The sequence below is a fragment of the Fomitopsis serialis genome, assembly GCF_022376445.1.
Source record: "Fomitopsis serialis strain Sig1Antser10 chromosome Unknown B0H18scaffold_32, whole genome shotgun sequence".
Taxonomy (NCBI): Eukaryota; Fungi; Basidiomycota; class Agaricomycetes; order Polyporales; family Fomitopsidaceae; genus Fomitopsis; species Fomitopsis serialis.
This window is the reverse complement of record NW_025954992.1, coordinates 354,521-374,858: the sequence shown is the minus strand read 5'-3', so window position 1 is coordinate 374,858 and position 20,338 is coordinate 354,521. Positions and strand designations below refer to the sequence as shown.

The window sequence follows — 20,338 nt, the reverse complement described above, 5'->3', positions numbered from 1 at the left end:
CAGCTGCGCACGTCCGTCTTCCATCCTGGGCCGCCCTTGGCCGCCCGCGAGCAGAAGCAAGCTGCGGCGGCGCGGCGCCAAATGGGGCAGGTAGCCGGAGCAACGGCGGGCCCGGCTCGGGCACGCCGGAGCGAAGTGACGTCGATACAAACACTGCGGACAACCCGGATTGTGCGAGGCGCTTACATGGCCTAACATTGCAAGAACGTGTATATTAGTAAGCCACTAAGTGAAATCCCTAACATGGGAAGTACATGCCTAGAACATGACACGATTTCGGACATAGGAAGAACATAGCACTTACATTCCCGATTTGGGAACATTCGAAATGTTAGCCCGAACAAAGGAATACCATTCCCTATGTTACGAGCTCCGACTTGGAGCCGTAAAAATATACACGCCCTTACAATGTAAATACCATGTGAGCGCTTCGCACAACGTGGTTCGTCCGCAGTGAAAGCCGATTGGCTCGTCCCATGCGGCCGATGACGGTGCTCGCTTACCCAATCGGGCACCGTTTGGCGCGGGTGCACGAATACGCGACGCGGACGAGCCGGCCTCCACCGCGCACACTGCGCGCGACACCCGCGCGGGCAGCGTCGGGGGCAGCGGGGCCACGTCGGGGCACGCGCGGTCGGACACCAATGGCTGTGTTGCGCTGTGCGAGAGACCTGGCAGCGCGAGAACGCGCGAGGAAGGTCGGCTCGGACGCGGATTGGACTCGGATTGGGTAGTCGACTGGGCAGATGCGCTCGGCAGGCGTGCCGAGGGCGAAGGCAGCGGACGCAGCGCAGTCTGCTGGGGTGCGCATGCGGACTGGGGCCGGGGACGGTGGCCGCTGCTGGCGGTGGCGAGCAGCGTGCTTTGGCCGAAAGCTAGGGGCTCGCTGCACAGATGTGACGAGACGGGGGGGAGGAGCGGGGCAGCGGTGGGAGGAGAGCTCGCGTGGGGGAGAATTTCCGGACCGAGATCTGAGATGCGCTGCCGAGTGATGCGCGCCATAAACGACTGCCCTCCGTCTCTTGTCCAGCAGCCATATCTCCCCACCCTCTCCGTCGTCCCTCACCCCCTCCTCATCGTCTGCAGCGGCGTCCCCACCATGCTCTCAGCCCGCCCCATGCAGCCCCTCCCCTCTCGATACCCCCACACCCGCCGCAGACCTCGCCCATCCTCCCCTCGTTCACTCCCCCGCCGCTCACCCATCACCCCGCATTGACACCTCCCCATCGACTCCTGCCACCGCACGCCCCATCCAGCCTACTGCGCCCTCAATACCGTTCCCTCCAGACCAGCGGCAGCTCTCTCATGCGCTGAACGCGTCTGGCGACGGCAGTGCCCCTCCAAGCAGTGCTTTCAAGGAGCAGGTTGGTCCCCTTGTCCTCGCCCCGTCGGTGCGATCCGCTGAGCTCAGCTAACCGTCCCCACAAATGCGCCTTGCTTCATCTCTGCCAGGCTCCTCAGCCAACAAGGCGGCCGTCCCGTTCGCGTTTCCTCTCCACAGCCTTCACTCCGCGCAAGCGGTCCCCGTCTCCCCAGAGTCCGGGTGAGCCTTCCGCCAGCGCGCCATCGGACACGCTATGTGTACCTTCCGCAAGCCGCTCTGTCTTCAGGCGTCGACCGAGCCAGTCCAACATGCCATTGGTCTCTAACCCGCCTTCTCCGCCGCGCGTGTCTCCCGACCGTGAGCACCCGCATCCGCTGCCCGACATGTCCGACAGCGCAGTTCCTACGCCCAACGGTGTGGCTTCTTCCGCCAGCTCTGTCAATACCAAGAAGGACAAGCATTTGCCCGGTCCTCTGCACGACCTCAAGCGATTCCTGAACCACCACATCCCTCATCCGCACGGGCATCACGCCAGTGCGTCTACCACTCCCGGCTCCATGGTTGCTGCTCCGCCTCCGGATACATCCGTCGCTCCTCTCGACCAGCGCCGTGGCGTGCACTTTGACCAGTCCAGTTTACTGGATGCTGCTGGTGTTGCGACGCCCGCAGGCTATCATAGCACTGCTCCCGGCACTCCGGCAAACAACGATTCGACAGACTACGTTAATGGTAATACAGAATCAGGAAAGCATTCATCACGCTTCTCGACCTTCTTGAAGAAGGATCGGAAGGAGGCCAGGGATAGACTTTTGACCGAGGGCCGTGTGCGGCCATCGCGCAAATCGAGCATGGGCAAAACGCCCTCGCCAGGCGCGTCCGACACTACCGGCAGCGGCAGCAGCAAGCGCAGCTCACGCTCGCCGTCGCGGACGATCGACTCGCAGTCGAGCCCTGCCTCTGGGTCTGGCTCGCCGACCTCCACTGCACCCACGACGGCCCCTCCTACGTCGAGCTCCGGCCACTCAGGGGAGACGTCCAAGCACTTTGTCGCTCCGTCGGCACATCGCGACGGCCACACGCCGGGCTACGTCGTGCCGAGCCTCTCGACGGCAACGCACGCGCACCTGAGCAAGAAGTACGGCAAATGGGGTCGTGTGCTCGGTAGCGGTGCAGGCGGAACCGTGCGCCTGATCAAGGCACCGGCGAAGCAGGGCGGAATAACGTTCGCGGTGAAGGAGTTCCGGCCCAAGAGACAGGGCGAGAGCGAGCGCGAGTACCAGAAGAAGGTCACTGCGGAGTTTGTGTGGGCAGCACGCTCAAGCACAAGAACATCATCGAGACGGTGGACATTGTCACGGATCACGGGCATTACTACGAGGTGTGTACTGAGTGTTTTTTCGTGCTAGTTCGTCCTCTGACTGCGCATATAGGTAATGGAGTATGCGCCATACGACCTCTTCAGCGTGGTTATGTCCGGAAGCATGTCGCGCCCCGAGATCTACTGCGTCTTCCGGCAGATTTGCGACGGAGTCGAGTACTTGCACTCGCTCGGGCTCGCACACCGCGACCTGAAGCTCGATAACTGCGTCATGACGAAGAATAACGTCGTGAAGCTCATCGACTTCGGCACCGCGACGGTGTTCCACTACCCGGGCAAGAAGACGACGCTCGCGACGGGCGTCGTGGGGAGCGACCCGTACCTCGCACCAGAGGTCATCAACGCAGAGAGCTACGACCCGCGCAAGACGGATGTTTGGAGCGTCGCGATCATCTTCATGTGCATGGTCCTCAGACGGTTCCCGTGGAAGATTCCGGATTCGAAGACGGACGCGAGCTTCAGAGCGTTCGTCCAGGCGCATCCTGACCTCAGCGAGAAGCCCAAGGAGACTCCGAAGACGATCGAGTGCGCGAACTCCCAGTCATGCGAGAAGCTCCAGGATAAGAACGGGCTTCAGGAAGAGCAGCCGGCGGAGAAGTCGAAGGCACTGTCGATCGCGTCCTCCAATACCTCCGTCGCCCGGTCGGATAAGTTGTCGAGAGACGGCTCCCGGTCATCTAGCTCGGGGACGGAGGGCTCTGATATCGAACTGGACCCGCGCCGCAAAGTGCTTGGCTCGAGCGTGCTGTCTCGCTCGACCGCGACGTTGCCCGCCGTCTTCTTGAATGGCCATACCGACGCTCGAGCGGATCCTGACCCGTCTGTGCGCAAGTTCGCGCGCCCTGCGGACTCGACGGAATCCTTGCCTGCGCCGCCGTCGCCGCAACTGTTCTTCAAGCCTCCTCCTGTCCACTCTGATAGCGGCTTCACAGCGCTCGCGCTCCCAGCTGCACGGATAGACGGCAAGCATTCGAAGGAGAGTACTTCGGGCTCCAGGACGGAGACACAGAATGAGCAGGCGCGCGAAGTGCAACTCGCGACCACCGAGGCTGCCCAGGGCGCAGTGACCGAAGCGCAGAAGTCACAGTGTAGCACGACGAGTGACACTCCGAAGCCGTCGACGACTACGCCCACCCTAGCTAAGAAGGATCAGAACGCGACCATCCGTCCCCGGCGGCGCGCGGACAGCAAGGCGAGCGTCGCTACCTTTCACCAAGGTGGCGCCGAGTCTATCTTCCGCCTGCTCCCTCGCGAGTCGCGTTCTGCGATCCGGCGCATGATGCATATAGAGCCCTCGGCGCGTTGCACCCTCACGGATCTCCTTTATGGCAAGGGCAAGTCGGACGACCTGCTCTGCGGGTGCCGTTCGCATGCGCGCGACGGCCCGGCGTGCCAGGACCACGCACATGCCCCAGAAGACCAAGACGACGGCGATTCGTGGCTGCGGAGCATCGTCCCCTGCTCGGAGCCTGGCGCGAAGCCGACCCACACGCATATCAAGGTCGCCGTCGACGAGAAGCAGGGCAAGCGGAGGTTCTTTTAGCAGGCCTCTATGTCTTTGTCCCTTAGGCTCCCCCTCATGTCGTCTCCGCCCACGGACTCGCATCGTTCCCCATGCATCATCCAGCATACAGCATAGGTCTGTTCCCAGTTCTTTATTGTTCATCTTCGTTGTTATTCCCATCGCCGTCGCCCTTCGCTCGGACGCTCGCATCTCACAGCTGTGCATAGAGCCCGCCTGCTTGCTTCATCTTCGTCTTGTTTGGGCCGTTCGTCCTGCACGCCCTGCCCGTTCGTTTGCGCCCCCGCCCGCGTCCGTCCTGCATGCGCCCGACGATCCTTGCCGTTGCCATAGATCTTCGCAGCGGGACGGGGCGGTCCAAAACACAAATGTACATGTTTATGATAGTGAAGTTAGAGAAAATGCTCCTGTACTAGTAATAAAGTCTAACCAATACTGCGATGCATTTATTTGGACAGTCTGGTGCTCGTGGGTCAACGTGCCTCGGCGGTATGACGATGACACGTAAATGAGATAAGATGAGTGTATTGCGAAGGTTCTGAGTATCTAGGGAACGGAGATGAAGTACATGGCAAGCAAGCAAAGATCAGTGGGATGCTTCTCCCTCGTTAGAGCTCGTCTCGGCGAGGTTTAGCTTCGCCTTCGCCGTTGCCCTTCGACGCGGTCTTCTTCTTCCCGGTACCCTTTCCCTGGCTGCCCTTCTCGTCACTTCGCTTCTCATCTTTGACGCCATATCCTGCCGCACGGAGCGCATCTGCCAGCTGATCTCCTGCCGCATCCAGCTGGACCTGAAGATCTTCGCCGCCCAGATCGAGGTCGAGGTCGAGGTCGATGAACTCGATCATGACTTCGCCGCCGTCGTCCTCGAGGTCTTCGACGAACACGTCCGTGCCCGGCCCCGTCCTCATCGCATCCTTCTCCAGAAATTTGGCGAGTGCCTGGCGGATGATGTCCCGCGGCACCTTGGGTTCCGTGGCGGGTTCCGGTGGAGGAGGCGCGATGACTGGTTTCGTCTTTTTCGGCACCTTGAGCGGGCGGTCCGCAGCCTGCAGGGACCTGTCCGCGCTCTGGTACTCGGCCTCGTCGAGGATCTCACGGCAGCGGATGAAGGCTTCGTTGCGGTCGTCGACACGCGACTTGAAGCCGGGCACACCGCACAGCCGTGGGGTGGCGATGTGCAGCACGTAGTGACATGTCAGGGTTTCCTTGACGAAGAGGATGGTGTCTGTCATCGTCATCGAGCAATGGAACTGACGTGGGACCGCAGGATCGTCAGCGCTGTCGCGGAATGCGAGAAGCGAACGGCAGGCAGACCTGGACTTCGATCTCACGCTTCTTGCCCGTCTTGTCGCAGTGCGACCCGTCGCCCCAGCGCTGCACGAGATAGTGCGAGCGTGCCCCGCGAGCGAGTTCGACGTTCGCAGCGATGGCGGCCTGTTCTGCAACGGTGAGATCTGCGCCGGGTTCTGGAGTCGGTGGGGCTCGCCCGAGGGTGTAGGCTTCCCACTGCAGGAGCGAATGATTAGCCATGTGTCATGCGCAGCGATGCACAGATACTTACTTCCGCGTCTTCCTCGGGGGTGTATTCGCCTGAATCGACATCAACTGTTGGGTTACGCTAGTGGCTGTAAGGGGAAATGGGCTCACCGTGCCGATTGTTGGCCTGTTGAGGTAGCTCGTGGAATTGACGGACATGTGAATTGTGGCAATAAGCATAGGTGAACCAGCCTTGCCTGTGCTAGAATCTCATTCATTCAGAGCGCGCGCAGCACTTGACATTGTTACTCACGTAGAGGCACTTGCCGTTAAGTGGTTGCAAGAGGGACCAGCCGGACAGTGGTGATACGTCTGGTTCCGGTTCGTTCGCGATGGTTGCAGTGCTTTCGTCTGGTGGGGGCGGAATAAGACACAGGTATGTCATCCGAGGACCCAGCCGCATGAGTTCTAGGCTGTAGGTGGATTCCGTCCGGGGTCTGGCTGTCCAGAGGGCGGTCAATACCGCACCGCCGCTGCCCAGTTGACAAAGGAATCACGGACTGCAGGTGTGGAACCGATGCCCTGGTCTGCACCGCCTTCGATGCTCTTGGGCGAGCCACTATGCCATGCTGTTTCGCTCCACTCCCATGTCTCGTCGAGAAACTCTGCCTGGCCGCCCTTGAGGCCTTCGCGCAGCCACCGCTCGGCGGTCTCGTTCAGGACAGGGAGGCCGTTCACGTACGCCACGCGGTACTTTGGGAATGCATAGGGATCCTGTGGGAGCAGCGAGCGGTGCAGACTCGCCGACACAAGAAGCGACAGCGAGAGGGGCACCAGACACAGCGAGAGCATTGTGCGCGACGACGAGGCTGAGCAGCAGGAGAGCAGTCCGGGAGCTCAGCCACCGCGACGCGGCGTCACGTGCACGGCGATGTGCGAACACGTTGCAGGCGTTGTGGCGCGAATGAATCGGAGATCCATCGGAGAGGGCGCGACTCCCGCGCGGCGCCCTAATTGAGCTGCCCAATGCGGCGAATCAGAAGGGCGAGCTAACTGATGGAATACGCTCTCCGCCGAGACCGAGGAGGAGAGTCCCGAGAGACCTGGCGTCGCTGCTCCCCGTCTTGCGGACGTGCATGGTGCTGATCGTGCGACGTCGTTGATGCGCACAGCGTGCCTCCCATTCCGTGCCCCGACGTCCGCCACATATCGCTGCGGCTGGGGAACGTCGACGGCATGTGGCCGGATATTTCCTGCTGTTATCTGATTATAATGTTCTGCATAGTCCATCAAACACTCCCTGACTAACAAAGTCCGCCGAAAGAACAACTATTTCGTTCCTGGCCAGGTGGGTGTCTATCAATATGCGGGGAGCCTCTCGCTTGTCTCCCAGTCCCCCCAGCGAGCACATTGGCCCTTCTCGCCTGACACGGCGTCAAGGAGGGCGGCTGAGCTCGCCTGGCGGTCGACAGAATTACGTACGATTGGCCTGTGAATCTCGTTTTCATGGAAGGCCTGATTCTCCAGATAATAATCACTCTTTTCGGGAATATTGCACGCGAGAGAACTCTATTAGGGGAAATACTCGTTAAAACGAGGGCACTGAACACCTTTCGCGCTTCCCTCTTCCCCTCATCCCGCCTACCGTCCCCCGCCTCCTGTCAGCCCCTCCCCACCATGCCGGACTCGCCGCCACGCGAGGACCCCGCCGAGGACAAGAAAGACGAGCTCGAGGACAATGGCGGCGAGCCAGAGACTGGTCAGTTAGGTTCCAACTCCGGTTTATGCGGCAAGCGCGCGCGTTCTCATAGTCCCACTACTGTGTGCTACCAGCTGAAGTCGAAGCACAATTGGAGCCCGCACAGCCCGTCAAGCGTGGACGAGGCCGTCCACGAGGCTCGAAGAACAAGAAGACTCTTGCTGCCAGGCAGCCACCACAGGCAGCTCAACAGCAGGCGCGTCGTCCGATGCTCCCGTGAAACGACCGAGAGGCCGTCCGCGCAAGGTTTGTCGTCAGACCATTGCTCGATTGCTGTGAACATGATGCGATCTTCCTTGTTCTCTTCACAGCGGCCTGCGGAGGATGAGGCACCCTCGGAGCCGAAACCGAAGCGTAAACGAGGTAGACCACCCAAGAACAAGCCCGCTGAGGCCCCAGCAGAGCCAGAGGGCGGCGAGGGTGAGGCAGAGGCCGCGGAGTCGAGCGAACCTCCCAAGAAGAAGAGAGGACGACCGCCCAAGAACAAGAACGCCAGCTCCTGAGTAGCTGAGTTACTACTCCCCTATTCCTCGCACGACCTGTCCTGTGGACAGATATATCCCTCGACGACTACCCTACGCATCGAGCGACCGCCTCACGACACGCCACGCCACGATCTAACCCCTGCTCCGCCTTCTCTACCCTTGAGCTATTTCTTATTGGCCCGTATGCTACGGTCACCTTCGCTACTGTTTTCGGTGTTCATCTTGTCGGCTATGTTGAGGAACGATAAATTCTCGTGTATCCGGATCCCAGAGTATGCCTGCCCGTCCCTATTGGCACTGGCAATTGCAATCAAGTACGCTTCCCATGGATAGCAGAGTGCACGAGGGGGCGCCCCTTGACGTGCAGTCTAACTCGGGGAAGCCCCTCAACGACCGCAAGTTTTTCCCAAAGCAACGCTCGGTGATCCCATCTTGACATAACAGAATATCATTGGTGCGTTCTTCCCGCGGTGACCTTGTGATTGGACAGTACGTGATAGAAATTGGACCCAAATGCCCATTTGGAATACAACTACCCTCGATTATACAGCCGGCGCCAGACAGATACGGCGACCAGGCCGGCGACACTTAGCCCCGTCACAGCAGTTGCCCACCCTGCATACTCCAGTACACGCCGCTGGTGGCCACCCTGTGTCTCGCGGTAGAGTAACTGATGTCGGGACGAAACGTTACCATCGTGTAAAGAGGCAACCAGCCTGCGGGAGACTTGGAGGGAAACGGCTCGCGAGAAAGAGACGGGATAAGAGCGCTGAGCGTCGCTGCCCTCACCGTGAGGGAGTATAGAATATTATCCAGCGCATGGCGGATGAGGTAGGCAGGTGTCACGACAGAGTGCCGCATCTCCACGCTAACAGCGTGGAAAAGAAGGCGATTAATTAGCTCCGACAAGGACCTAGACCCTGGAATAATGAGCACGTACTAGTTGTCCATGGCGAGCTCACAAATAGATACCAGGTCTGCGTGCCTGCTGTCTGAGTAACGGGCTAGTGCTTCCAGGAGACGATTGTCTTCTTTCGTCTCTTGAACGGCAGGGTTCACTTGCGCTGTGCGCAAAATTATGTCGAGCACTCGCACGTCTTCTAGCCCGCAATTCAGACCTTGGCCGTAGAACGGCACCATTGCGTGAGCCGCATCGCCGATAATTACGACACGATCCTTGTAATGATATGGCTGGGCCTTCAATATTTGATTGAATGTTTTAGACTGATGCGAATATTTGTATTGAATCATGGCAGACACACACCTTAATCGACATGAGCGAGCTCCGTGGGTTTCGTTTGAAATCCTCCAATAGTGCCTGCTCGCCGATCAGCGGCAAGGCGTCCGGAAAGTGGGCTTTGAAAAACTGAATGATGGTCTCGGGTGTGTTCAGACGATCGAATTCTGCGGTGGGAGCGAATAACGTGCAGGTGAACGTTTTGTCCTAAAACGCATGTAGACGTCAGGCACTCTCCTGCATGCAAGGACGGGGAACCTTCTAACCTTGTTCGGTAGCGCTATGAGCATAAAGGTATGGCGCGGCCATATGTGAAGGTGATTCGCGTCAAGGAGGAACGATGGATCGCCGCCGGAACTCATGGGCGGCCAGCTGGCATCTTCAGCTCCAAATAATCGTGAGGAATATATCTTGCTGGTAGTCCATCCTGGAAAAAATGCGCGTGGAACACATGCGTCTGTTAGCGACACCGACCTTGAGAAGCATGCTAGGGCTGATAGAGAGAATATCATGAGGACGGTAGGAAAACTTACCGTACGACCCTCATCAACTGGCGCCGTACGATTGAGTAGGCGCCATCGGCACCCACGCAGAAGTCGAAAGGTACTTCTCTGTTCTCATTATCCGTGTTGTTGCTGACGACCATGATGCCTTTATCGAAGTCTAGCGATATGACTTTGTGCTTGAAGAACGCGGAAATATTGGGTAGCGCCAAGCCTCCGCAATAGGTCCTCGTTCATGAATGCTCGGCCGATTGAATTTATACACTACCGCATCAGCGTCAGTACAGCGGCGGTGCGAATACATGCAGGCGCTCAGGAAGGACGAGGCGCACCTGTCCATCTTTGTCATATGGCTGGCTTTCCTGGCGGCCACCAACATGATGGATCATCCTGCCGCGCATGGGAATGACAGCCTTGAGGAAGCGTGCGGCCGCGCTCGGGTGGATGGCTTCGATGGCGGCAATCCCGCGTGAGGACATCGCTAAGTTAATAGAGCGTTGCTGGGCCGCTGCCTTCGAGGAAGGCAGACGCATGTCTGCGATTTTAGGGCGATTGATACGCATCGCACGAGAGAGACACGAGCTTGGCTATACCTGGACGACCTTCGTAGATCTCGACGGTCCAACCCATTTTGGCGAGGGAAATTGCGGCGAGACATCCCACCGGCCCTGCGCCGACAACAACAGCCTTGCGTGCGGATGGCTGAGCGGAGGACATCATGAGCTGGCGAAGGGGAGACTAGTGTTTTCCGCGTCAGAAGTCTTTTGTCCGGAAAAATCCGACGCGCACATCAGCTCACCCGTCAACGGCTCTAGAGTCTCTGTCTGCTTTCCGGTGTCAACACGCCAAGCAGGGCCCTGGCGATTTTCGTATATGACTCCTGCACGGTGAAGGGAGTGAGTGACCTACGGATCTCTTTCGCGGTGCAGTGCGAAGGTCCCGGACAGACGCTAGCGTGTACCTGGGTGTTCGAGAAGTCGCAGCCGAGGGGAATTCAACGGCCTATGATGTCTGTCTGTGATCGCACATGCGGTTTGGGAGAGGCATGCACAATCCAGAGTCCGATGGCTGCAGCTTCCTGACAAATCCGGAAGTACACAACGGCCCTAGGCTAGGGTTGTGACGTGTGTGACCCTACACAAACTTGTCTCAAACATTCATTATTCGATCTCGATTGCGATTGCCACGTTCCTCCCCCGCCACCGGCCATCTCTTGCCCAATCTCACTACCACGAATGCATCTCAAGCGCTCCGCATAACGTCGTTCATTGTGTGGACGAGACGAGCACGGTCTCAAACCTTGTCCCGGAAATCGTCTGCTCTCGCTCCGTAACGCATACGCCCTGACCTTTGTCCGCCAGGCTGGTGGAAACTTGCACCAGTATTCTTCTCCAGCTCTCTGTGGCAATAGCGATGCCAATCGGTGGTCGTATTGACTGCTGAGCAGCCCAGGCATTTCAAAGAACCTGAGAAACGAAGCCTTTCAATAAATCGGCTCCGTCTACCGCTATCGTGCACGATGCCGTGCGCATGACGGGCTACGATATGGTGTGTCCTAATTCGCGGTTCTAATACACGTCCAATGGTCCTGGACCGTGACACGCTGACCCACCCATTCATCTGCGACCACCCACATTCGACGGACATGCAGACTGGCCTGCGATGGACCACACTTCGCGACCCTGAGTCAGGTACGGCCGCTGTGCTGTCTGCAAAAATTTAATGCGCACGTCCCCAAACTCTAGGTGGAATATTGGCACCGCTGTGTTCTGGCGCCGTGAAACCGGTCCCTTGGGCAGCACACCCGATATGCGGAGCTGTCGCACGCTGGGGCAGTACAATTGCAGCGACGCAATGGTGTCGGGCAACCACTCCGTGACGATTTATCTCTGGTATTTCCTCTTCAGATTTTCTAGTGATCAACTTATTCAATTGTGCCTCGTGCGCGCAATTGTTCGGCTTCCACTCCCCAGAGTCAGTCGCGCGAGGAGGGTGACTGTGCATAGCACCTTCGCTCCTTGCTCATCATCTAGAGACCACTACTAGTGAGTGGTCAGTGAATACTGACCTGTCTTTGCTTGCCCTAATTGCTGCAGTAGGACGCCGATGCACCCCGTCGCCAACTGTCTGAGCTGTGTTCACTGGTTTACAATATCTCAGCGCTCATCACCATGGCCGTACCCTTTAGCCACGAAATATTGAATACACAGTCGAAAGCCGGAATCAGCTGCCGGTTGATACGGATTAGGGGGGTATCATCCTCGGAAAAATACCTCTGCTGCCCACTCACGGTGTCTTCTGTCCAATTTATAGGGCTTTGATGGTGCCAACGACAGATGAGGCGTCGTCAGACCCACGTACATGTCCAGCATACTTCTGCTGTTCTCGGCTTCTCTACCTCTCTTCCTTTAACTGACGAGTTGCATCCATTAGCAGGAGCCTCATGTTGATGCCCTCAGTCTCGTTCTCACGTCCTGTAAGGCAGTGATTACTGCCTGACTCGCGCAATTTCATCCACGGCAGCTGCGCATCTGGGAGTTGCGACTGTACAGCGCTATGTGGCAGGTTTAGTCCCTGCACACCACCGCGCAATCGCCGCGGGACCACATTTCTGCCATCCGGTGGAAACGTACCGACATTTTGGCTGCTTCGAGGACGCTGCAGTGGTTTCGCTATTTCTGTTAAAAGGGGTATATTATGGTGATGTCTCGATTTGGACCGCTCGGTAAGTTCATGCTATGATCCAGATCTCGGGCCTCACGTTTACTGCTAAGTCCGTACTGGGTAGATCGACCCGGATGATTCCGTGCTGAAATCCACCTATCGGACTTTCTGCGCAGCCTGAGGGTCGTGAGGCATGGCTATCTATCCGCTGTACTTCACACTCGCCTGCAAGCCACGCAGATGTCGTTTTGCATTGCTCTCGTAATGAAGAACGGTGGATCAAGAACGCTCGCCCGCGTACCAGTCACCTGCGCCGCTGGAATGCCTCGCATGACCAGAAGGTATTGTTCTTCACCTCTCCGTCGGGCCGGCTCTACGTTGTTCTATTCGCTAGCGCAGCCTGCGCTCGCATACAAATCATCCTGAGAGTCCAAGAGGCGGCAGAAATTAAATTTCCGTACACAAGGCCGGTTTTTTCCGAAACTTCAATATCTGGACCCCCCCACCCTACCACCCCCCTGTATATTATTATTTTTCGGCGGTCCTGCCTCCAGACCACCCCCCCACCCTCGTTCAATCAGTGAAAAAAGTGCCTTTATATTGCTGAAAAATCTACAAGCCACGTAGAGTATGTGAACACTGCTCTATGACATCCGCACCTTCTTCGACGCCGTGTGAGTGGCTTAGTGAGAGCGCAGGCGGAGACGTGCACACGCAGATATGCAGGTACACATATGACCGAGTTGGCAGACAATGAAGCAGAGTGGTGATCAGGCAGGCGGGTAGTCGGCAGGCGGGTGGCATTGTAGGTGCCAGACGGGCGAGCATGCAGGCGAACGAGCCGGGAGATTCATTTGCAGCTAGATGGGCGAGTGTGCGGGCAGAAAAGCGGGCGTGCGCGCGAGTAAGCGAGTGCACAAACGCACGGTCAACTATTCGTACGGGTGTGTGCCTCCAAGCTGTTCAGCACAAGGATACGTAAGCAAGGGTATGGGCGAGCGGGCGAACGTGCAGGAGAGCATGTGGATTGGCGGGCAGGCATTTGAGCGGGTGAGTGGACGCGCACGAGGGCAGACAGACGAAATTTCGGGTTGACGGTCACTAGCTACCAGTTGTGCCAGATGGCAGACACATACCGAGGCAAATGAGAATCCGGAAGAGGGCATGCCGAGTAGGTGCAGACGAGAAAGTATGGGTGAGAAGGACCAGAGGCTGGGGGGATAGATAGAGGACAAACCGAATAGCGAGCTCAAATGTGCCGTTCCGGTTACGCCGCTACACACCAAACTCGCTTGATGAACTATCCAGACTGTAAAGTGCACTAGGTCGCAGACGGACGGCGAGGGACAGACCTTTGAATCGCTACTTGCCGCACACACAACACTTACTGAAAATACGTGCGTCGCCTTCTTGAGCATGCCGCGCCCGATAAACGAGCTCGAAAACCTCACGCGTCCTTGTTTGCGTGCTCGTGTTTGGAGTTGTCGCACAACGGTACGTCGAGAACACTGTTACAGTGTTAGCACGCGCAAGGGCCCGGGGTGAACGTTCGAGTCTTTAGCTGAGGACGTCTTCCCGTGAAAGGAAACGGTAGATAGCGGTAAAAGTCGCTTGCGTCCAGCTGAGGAGGAGCAGTGGAAAAGACGGCGACCTAGTAGTAGTACGCGACGAGAGCGCACTGTTGCTTCCGCCGCAGACGCACCCGCCACAAGCTCAGCCACACACTTGAGGTTCCGCCTGCGATCCACTACGCACATTTAGACTGCGATTGAAAATACCGACGTCGAAAAGTAGACTAGCCAATGGGCCACGTGCAAAAAGGGTTGTCTGCGTGTGACAGGAAGCTAATTTACAACTAATCCGACACTATCGACGGTCTACTTCGACCGAGTTGGGGAGGGTATGACGGTTTTTTCGACCTTCTGGTATAAAATTTCGGAATCGCCCATCCAAGGGTCGACCACCCTCCCCACCCCCGGGGGCCTTGTGTACCCGATCTGCCGATCCGCCGCCTCTTGTGAGAGTCCGATGATCATTCCGGCCTGCTGAACAAGGACGTAATGCCAGGACGTGCTTTGTAACTCTGCAGCTATAGGTCTCTGTGGCCGCGGCCGACTCGGGAATTTCTTCTATGCGCTTGCTCCGCTCTGCGCGTTCTATGAGGGTGGCATGTGACGCGTGCACGCGAGACTCGGAGAGAGGGATTAAGGATGTCGCATACATTAGTGAGTCCATATCCGAGAGTCCATGTCCGACAGTGGTACTACGAGGCAGTGATATGAACATGAAGAGGGGACTGCTGGTAGTATGTAGAGAAGATCCGCGGTTGGGCGAAAGCCTGCGCCCGAAGGGCGCGGCAATCCGACGCGAGCTTCGAGTGATCGTCTGAGCCTAGCCTGTGGTGGCCCGAGTCAGCCGCGATACCCGGGATGTAGGAGTTGGAACGACGCGTCGTGCTGTCCAGGACTCCCAGGATACTAGGAGAGGAGACGAAGACGTACCATTCTTAGCGCACCGGGGGCATCGCATGTCTCGCGAAGGTCGCATGTACCGCGGGCTGCGCCTGCAGGTATGGGGCCAGAATCTGCGCATGTTTTCGCAGGTACAGCTGGAAGGCGTCACTCTTCCATCTGCCCATTGTCTTGACAACCTCGAAGGGCACACCGCGCAGCATGTATTCCAAGGTTCCACCGATGCGGAGACTGTGTCCTTGGAGCTGGGGCTGTTTCGCTGCTTTCGCCAGTCGTGCCACATGTCGGGTGAACACGCTTCGTGTCAGAGGCTTCCAGACATTCTCGTTTCCGCCTCTCGCGTTTGGGCCAGCTTTGTATGCGAAAAGTGGCCCATTCATGGGCGGATCGTTGGCGGCGAGGTGGTTGAGCAAGGCGCTTACCGGATCAATGTCGCCTGCCTGTTTCGCGAAGCAGATGTCTTCGCCTGCGAGACTGGTTTTGGTTCGCGGGATTCGGATGACCCAGACCTCGTTTCCTTCTCGGTCAACGTCTTTCCGTATCAAGGCCCTCGTGACATGTTGCTCTGGATCGAAGGTGGTCTGATTCTTTACTACAAGCTCGCCGAGCCTCGCAATGGCGAAGAAACCGACTGTGAGCACAGCCCACACAGCTACGTCGATTGGGTCTTGCTGGTTTAGATGAGCATGTATGGATTTCAGATAGCCCGGAGTGTATGGCTGTCTCGCGCTGCGCTGCGAGAGGGGAGGGGCGAGCTTCAGCGCGCCTCGCAGCAGCGTGTCGAGTTCATCCTGGTTTCGGGACCAGGTTACGCCATGCAGGATGTGCCAGGCTCTGATCCCTTGTACATAGTTCCTGATAGTGTCAGCGCTGTAGGACCCGGCAAGAGTTGCAACAAAGGCGTGTAGAAGCACGTCACTGATCGGGGCCCGCTGGTCGTCCGGGATGTTCTTCTCGTCGCAGATCACATGATATACGAGAAGGCCCGAGCCATACACTTCCAAGGTCGAGTCTGCCCATGCATGGGCGAAAACGGCCTGTATGCGGTCCAGGTCCTCTCTCGACACTGCGACAGGAAAGCCTTGGCTGTCCGTGGCTTGTCGCTGCGAAGCTGCTGGGAGCCACAAACGGATGCGGTCATGTGCCAAGCAGTGCGGGCGTCGTGTCGATGGTGCGAGTTGTAGGTGCGCTGGGTATGGTCGCGGTGTTGCTGTCGAGACGCGCGTCGGGGGCAATGGTGCATTGCGCCGCGCATTACTCGGTCCAGGCAGAGAAGTGTCGGAGGAAGGTGTCATCCTCGTCCTGTGTTCCGTCCTCTGCAGCGTTGATACTGGTGAGTCCGAGCTGCTTGCTTCCGCTGGGTTTCGGGAGTTGGGACGAATGGGCGTGATCGTACCGATTAGGTCCGTCCACGATGACGTCGTCGATAAGCGGGCGGACGACTTCTGGGACGTCGACTGGAGGGAGGAGGAGGTGGTTTGGTGGGTAGTGGCCTCGAGATGGGTCGTCTGCCGGGTTGTGTCCGCTGGGTATGTAGCTGACGAAGAATTGGGTGGGATATCCCACCATCGCGCTATGGATGCGCTTGAACGCCTCGTTGACAGCTCGGTTCCGACTCCGTCCTCGTTTCCAGCCATCGACCACACCTGTGTTGTCTCCGAAAACGCGCACGCGTTCCGGGAGACTGGGGAAGGCGAGTAAGCAACGTACCAGGAGTTCGAAGCCGATTGCTTCCGCCCAGCCGATGTCTCGCCCGTCTCTGTTCCAGCCCGGCCGAAGGGTCCATGCTCGCCACCTGTCTCCGATGACAATTGCAATTCCGGTCCCGGAGCTTGCGTCGGAGTAGGCCTCCAATCGCGTGACTGGGAGGGGGGCTGGGATGGGTCGGGCGATGGGTTGCTGCGAGAGGGTAGTGTACCACCAGTCCAGGTCCGCGGGAGTTCCTCGAGGAGGGGTACGAGGCATGAAAGGACGGTCGTGGAAGATGCCCAGCATGGATTCCAGTTCAGTGAGGTAACATCGCCCTGCAGGGACCACCATCGAGGCGTGGAGGAGCTTACCATATAGCTTTTGGACCTCCTCCAGAGTGTGCGTTCGCGACGACTGCCAGTCGCGGATTGCCTGTCTGTACTTTTCGGCCTTTGCGGGTGGGAGGGAGACCTGGAGTGTTTCCAAGTTCCACACAAAGCCTGTGAAGGGGAACTCGTGTGAGAAAGCGATGTCCTTTTCGACTTGCCAGGGAATCCCCAGGGCCTGAGAGATTGTGTCAATGTCTGCCATACAACACGAGTATCGCGCGTCCTCGGGAGATCGAATGGACGCGGTTGCCAGATCTCGTATGGGAAAACGCATGTCTTCGACAAACTCGTCGACGCGGCCATCGGGGAGACGATCGCCACCATGCCATATGCGCCCGCCGTCACGGTGTGCACCGCCGTGATACTCGATCTGTAGACGCCACTGTTCGCGGGAACGGTTGTGTTCAGCAATGAATTCTCGCAGGATTCGGAAGAAAACGTGGTCGTCAACCCATTTTGTGATGGGGCCCAGTCCTTGTGATCGCATGATGTCTGCTCCGGCATCTGCCGCATGACCGTACACACCACCATTCGGCCCAGCTCCGAAGGCTGCATTCGTGTCGAGTAAGAATTGGTCGTTGTCGGACAGGCGGACAACCGTACCAGGCCACTGGGATGGGTCCAGGGGAATCGTGCGATAGGCTTCGGCCACGTCGCGGACCGCAGCCTGTGATCCCGGAGGGAGGCGTACACAGAGGAGGCACATGGCGGTGAAGGTGCCCCATGTGCAAGGAAAATCATCCGGTTGTAGCATTTGATTGATGGACATGTATCCCGCGCGCGACGAGTGTGGGTATGAGAAATTCTGTACCAGTCTGTAGGCATTTGGCTTGTGCGGCTTTGGAACCAACGAGAGCGGAGATGACTGAAAAGGGCCAATAGCAACTTCGAGGTCGTGTTGCGAGAAAGGGCCCAAGTATCTCCCCTTGCGCAGCTCCTCTTCGACGATGCCCAGGAAGATGGCTGACTGCTGTATGATGGTAGGGCTATTATCGGGGCAATGTGTAGCATGAAGACGTGGGATACCAATGTTGAAACCGAAACGGAGGCAGTGTACCAAGTGAGGATATTTAACGGAGAGGCCGGAACTGTGCAGTATACTGTCCCATGCGTCTGGGCGATAGGGAGTGATAGGGTTAGTTCTTCTGTGCCAGATTGCACGAATGCGCTCCGTGGTTTCTGCCTCCGCACCCCGAGCACTGGTGAATGTGCTTTGGGTTGGAGGACGAGCATCTCCCGGGTCGCTGCCAATCGAGACATATGGTCTCGCCGTCGGGGTTGACAATTTGCCCAGAGGAGTTGCGGCGACAGTTGGCTGGCTGGCCGTCCCACCTCGTGGAGGAGCGACATTTTCCAATCTCGTCCGATCCGTGCCAGCCCAAGCATATGGCGCAAATCGCTCTGACTGTGCGACTCGCGCCCCTCTGAAAAGACGCTCTGCCTGACCACGGAGCTGTCTCTTTGTCGCGCGCGTGACGCGCGTGCGACTCAGGATCCGCCGCGGAGTCTCTGCGACTACCTCTGCCCAGTGAGTTATACCCCGAAGAGTCTGCCCGGCGGTGGGCTCTCGGGGAGGGGGAACGCTTACGCCGTGACGGCTGCTGCCCCCACGAAGCACCTGACCCACGACGAGGTTCGGGGTGGCTGTCGTTCAAGTTCTCCATCTAAGTGGTATTTTATTGTACATGGTTGATTGTTCCACCCGAGGCGAAGTGAACCGCGAGGATGATGAAAGAAGGAAGAAAATAGAGGTTCGAATGCAAGGACATACCGGGGGAGGGGAGGGAAACGCCGTGGACCACGCCGGTCACAAGGAAGACCACGCCGGTCGTGAAAGGAAGACCACGCCGGTCATGAAGGGAAGACCACGCCGGTCGTAAAAGGAAAGCCACGCCGGCAATGAACGCAAGACCACGCCGGTCGTAAAAGACAAGACCACGCCGGCCATGAACGCGAGACCACGCCGGTCGTAAAAGACAAGACCACGCCGGCCATGAATGCGAGACCACGCCGGTCATGAAACACAAGGCCCCGCCGGTCGCAAAAGCAAGACCGCGCCAGCCGTGAACGCAAGACCACGCCGGTCGTAACGCGCGTGTTGGTGTCGCATGTTCGTATGGGTCGTGGGTGAAAGACGTCAGTGTTTCGATGGTGAAGAGAGGGAGAAAGATGACAGTTAGTGTGTGTCGGCGAATAAGGGCGATTGACATACCTGGTTAATGAGGGCCCGAGCGCGATTTGAGTGTATCTCAGCTTTGCATTCTTCGTACAGCTTAGGCGCGAACTCGCTGATGTCGTACGTTGCGTCCGTGACATTTTTGGCGATGATCTTTTCGTGCCAATCCATGCGCACTTCCTCGATATAGAGCATGAGGGCTTCTTGCCCGATTTCGTTCTGGCTGTCGCGGTGACCGACAATCTCGAGGAAGAAGTCCATGTACGCTTTGACCAAGGGCCGGGGCCACGCCGGAAGATCCGTGATGGTCTGGATGAAGACCGGCCACGCAATGACCATCTCCCGAAAAGGGAGGGATGCGTCGCGACGGATGCCCTTCATGGCGCGCTGCGAGGACACGGACGCGAGGCTGAGCCCGGCGTCGTTCCGAACGATGGTGTACGCCTCGTCGAGCGTGCTTCTGGTTTGGGTTTCTGCGACTTGGCGGGAATGAGCCGTGAAGTAGTCAAGTTCGACGAAAGCAAGTTTGGCCAGTTTCTCGCGCGCGTAATCTGGGACCCGTTGTCGTAGCTGGGTGGGAGGACCTCGAGAGGGGTCCACTGTCGCAAGCTTCGGCTTCTTCTTGTCGAGGGCCTTCTGCTCTTCTGCTGCTTCGCGACGTACCTCAGCGAGGCGAGCTTCGTCTTCGTTGCGTCTCCGCTGTGCTTCCTCGTCCTCGCGACGCTGGTCTTCTCGACACTGGTCGTGCCACGCCTGAAGATGCTGAGCATGGTGCTCCTGCCAACCATCTCGCAAGGTCTGGACGGCTTGCTCCTCCGTCATGGCACCGCCTGCCGTCATTGCCTGGCGAATGGCCGCGAAGGGAGCCAAGGCGTAGTTCGGGCAGACTTCTTTCGTGGGGTCCAGCACCCTCACAGGAATATCTTGCTGGTTGCCAGGGTCCATGATAGCTAGGAAAGAGAGAAAGCGAAGAGAAAGGATAGGAGACTGGAGGCTTCAAAACTCGTGGCTTGCGTGCCAGCGAGTGAGGTGTGACAGCGAGACGCAAGAGGCTCAAGCGCTCGCTGACACACGCGCATAGACTACACTTGATGGAAGCGCTCGTTCCTCGCGCTTCCTTCAAGCACTCAAATAATGCCGAGTGCTAGACGGATGGTATTATCGGACTCTCCGATTTTCAGTGGTAGTATAAATAGCATGCGAGACAATAACCTTATGGTACCGCCCAGAATAATCTTGGTTTGCGAAGAGGAACGCCGTGTCGA

General features: G+C 58.0%; 9 protein-coding genes across 9 annotated transcripts; 3 read left to right on the top strand and 6 right to left on the bottom strand.

Moving 5' to 3' along the window:
- The first annotated feature begins 950 nt into the window (after positions 1-950).
- On the top strand, positions 951-4,682 carry B0H18DRAFT_1007116 (uncharacterized protein). The gene is given in 5 exon segments (XM_048028711.1): positions 951-1,090; positions 1,110-1,364; positions 1,453-2,625; positions 2,646-2,702; positions 2,755-4,682. 5 exon segments carry the CDS (start codon positions 977-979, stop codon positions 4,243-4,245), a joined length of 3,090 nt encoding a protein of 1,029 aa, XP_047893589.1. The 5' UTR covers positions 951-976; the 3' UTR covers positions 4,246-4,682.
- On the bottom strand, positions 4,683-6,602 carry B0H18DRAFT_1007111 (uncharacterized protein). Its single transcript, XM_048028710.1, has 6 exons — positions 6,258-6,602; positions 6,014-6,201; positions 5,872-5,962; positions 5,786-5,814; positions 5,539-5,730; positions 4,683-5,474 (listed from the first exon to the last, which is right to left on the bottom strand). Exons 1-6 carry the CDS (start codon positions 6,550-6,552, stop codon positions 4,833-4,835), a joined length of 1,437 nt encoding a protein of 478 aa, XP_047893588.1. The 5' UTR covers positions 6,553-6,602; the 3' UTR covers positions 4,683-4,832.
- A 178-nt stretch (positions 6,603-6,780) lies between these two features.
- Positions 6,781-7,981, top strand: B0H18DRAFT_354330 (uncharacterized protein). The gene is made up of 5 exons (XM_048037718.1): positions 6,781-6,934; positions 6,986-7,048; positions 7,228-7,459; positions 7,540-7,705; positions 7,771-7,981. The coding sequence occupies exons 1-4, from the start codon at positions 6,863-6,865 to the stop codon at positions 7,677-7,679; spliced, it is 507 nt and encodes a 168-aa protein (XP_047893587.1). The 5' UTR covers positions 6,781-6,862; the 3' UTR covers positions 7,680-7,705; positions 7,771-7,981.
- Positions 7,982-8,392: 411 nt separating this feature from the next.
- B0H18DRAFT_1007105 (FAD/NAD(P)-binding domain-containing protein) lies at positions 8,393-10,727 on the bottom strand. Its single transcript, XM_048028709.1, has 10 exons — positions 10,594-10,727; positions 10,484-10,541; positions 10,278-10,422; positions 10,058-10,219; positions 9,715-9,898; positions 9,448-9,553; positions 9,209-9,388; positions 8,885-9,141; positions 8,593-8,812; positions 8,393-8,566 (listed from the first exon to the last, which is right to left on the bottom strand). The coding sequence occupies exons 3-10, from the start codon at positions 10,402-10,404 to the stop codon at positions 8,477-8,479; spliced, it is 1,326 nt and encodes a 441-aa protein (XP_047893586.1). The 5' UTR covers positions 10,405-10,422; positions 10,484-10,541; positions 10,594-10,727; the 3' UTR covers positions 8,393-8,476.
- A 2,459-nt stretch (positions 10,728-13,186) lies between these two features.
- Positions 13,187-13,590, bottom strand: B0H18DRAFT_1007095 (uncharacterized protein). Its single transcript, XM_048028708.1, has one exon. The coding sequence runs from the start codon at positions 13,512-13,514 to the stop codon at positions 13,281-13,283; it is 234 nt and encodes a 77-aa protein (XP_047893585.1). The 5' UTR covers positions 13,515-13,590; the 3' UTR covers positions 13,187-13,280.
- Positions 13,591-14,503: 913 nt separating this feature from the next.
- On the top strand, positions 14,504-15,916 carry B0H18DRAFT_1007087 (uncharacterized protein). Its single transcript, XM_048028707.1, has 2 exons — positions 14,504-14,744; positions 14,850-15,916. Exon 2 carries the CDS (start codon positions 14,876-14,878, stop codon positions 15,497-15,499), a length of 624 nt encoding a protein of 207 aa, XP_047893584.1. The 5' UTR covers positions 14,504-14,744; positions 14,850-14,875; the 3' UTR covers positions 15,500-15,916.
- Positions 15,901-18,081, bottom strand: B0H18DRAFT_908353 (uncharacterized protein; the record flags this gene model as incomplete). Its single annotated transcript, XM_048041522.1, has 1 exon — positions 15,901-18,081. A coding segment is annotated over exon 1 (2,007 nt), but the record flags the coding sequence as incomplete, so codon positions are not given.
- B0H18DRAFT_831914 (uncharacterized protein) lies at positions 18,034-18,300 on the bottom strand (the record flags this gene model as incomplete). Its single annotated transcript, XM_048039407.1, has 1 exon — positions 18,034-18,300. A coding segment is annotated over one exon (267 nt), but the record flags the coding sequence as incomplete, so codon positions are not given.
- A 572-nt stretch (positions 18,301-18,872) lies between these two features.
- On the bottom strand, positions 18,873-20,112 carry B0H18DRAFT_1007080 (uncharacterized protein). The gene has a single exon (XM_048028706.1). It carries the CDS (start codon positions 20,016-20,018, stop codon positions 19,074-19,076), a length of 945 nt encoding a protein of 314 aa, XP_047893581.1. The 5' UTR covers positions 20,019-20,112; the 3' UTR covers positions 18,873-19,073.
- Positions 20,113-20,338: the final 226 nt, after the last annotated feature.

What these genes read in the sequence shown, in the direction of transcription:
- B0H18DRAFT_1007105 (XM_048028709.1), bottom strand. Translation starts at nt 10,404, where the DNA reads ATGATGTCCTCCGCTCAGCCATCCGCACGCAAGGCTGTTGTTGTCGGC. An exon ending in TCATAGCGCTACCGAACAAG is followed by an intron (nt 9,389 to 9,447) that starts GTTAGAAGGTTC and finishes CATGCGTTTTAG; the next exon opens with GACAAAACGTTCACCTGCAC. An exon ending in GAGCTCGCCATGGACAACTA is followed by an intron (nt 8,813 to 8,884) that starts GTACGTGCTCAT and finishes CCACGCTGTTAG; the next exon opens with CGTGGAGATGCGGCACTCTG.
- B0H18DRAFT_1007087 (XM_048028707.1), top strand. Translation starts at nt 14,876, where the DNA reads ATGTCTCGCGAAGGTCGCATGTACCGCGGGCTGCGCCTGCAGGTATGG.
- B0H18DRAFT_1007111 (XM_048028710.1), bottom strand. Translation starts at nt 6,552, where the DNA reads ATGCTCTCGCTGTGTCTGGTGCCCCTCTCGCTGTCGCTTCTTGTGTCG. An exon ending in CGGTTCCACACCTGCAGTCC is followed by an intron (nt 6,202 to 6,257) that starts GTGATTCCTTTG and finishes CCCTCTGGACAG; the next exon opens with CCAGACCCCGGACGGAATCC. An exon ending in TTAACGGCAAGTGCCTCTAC is followed by an intron (nt 5,963 to 6,013) that starts GTGAGTAACAAT and finishes ATGAGATTCTAG; the next exon opens with CACAGGCAAGGCTGGTTCAC.
- B0H18DRAFT_1007095 (XM_048028708.1), bottom strand. Translation starts at nt 13,514, where the DNA reads ATGCCCTCTTCCGGATTCTCATTTGCCTCGGTATGTGTCTGCCATCTG.
- B0H18DRAFT_1007080 (XM_048028706.1), bottom strand. Translation starts at nt 20,018, where the DNA reads ATGGACCCTGGCAACCAGCAAGATATTCCTGTGAGGGTGCTGGACCCC.
- B0H18DRAFT_354330 (XM_048037718.1), top strand. Translation starts at nt 6,863, where the DNA reads ATGCGCACAGCGTGCCTCCCATTCCGTGCCCCGACGTCCGCCACATAT. An exon ending in GCGGCTGGGGAACGTCGACG is followed by an intron (nt 6,935 to 6,985) that starts GCATGTGGCCGG and finishes TGTTCTGCATAG; the next exon opens with TCCATCAAACACTCCCTGAC. An exon ending in ACTATTTCGTTCCTGGCCAG is followed by an intron (nt 7,049 to 7,227) that starts GTGGGTGTCTAT and finishes CTGATTCTCCAG; the next exon opens with ATAATAATCACTCTTTTCGG.
- B0H18DRAFT_1007116 (XM_048028711.1), top strand. Translation starts at nt 977, where the DNA reads ATGCGCTGCCGAGTGATGCGCGCCATAAACGACTGCCCTCCGTCTCTT. An exon ending in GCAGTGCTTTCAAGGAGCAG is followed by an intron (nt 1,365 to 1,452) that starts GTTGGTCCCCTT and finishes CATCTCTGCCAG; the next exon opens with GCTCCTCAGCCAACAAGGCG. An exon ending in ATCACGGGCATTACTACGAG is followed by an intron (nt 2,703 to 2,754) that starts GTGTGTACTGAG and finishes CTGCGCATATAG; the next exon opens with GTAATGGAGTATGCGCCATA.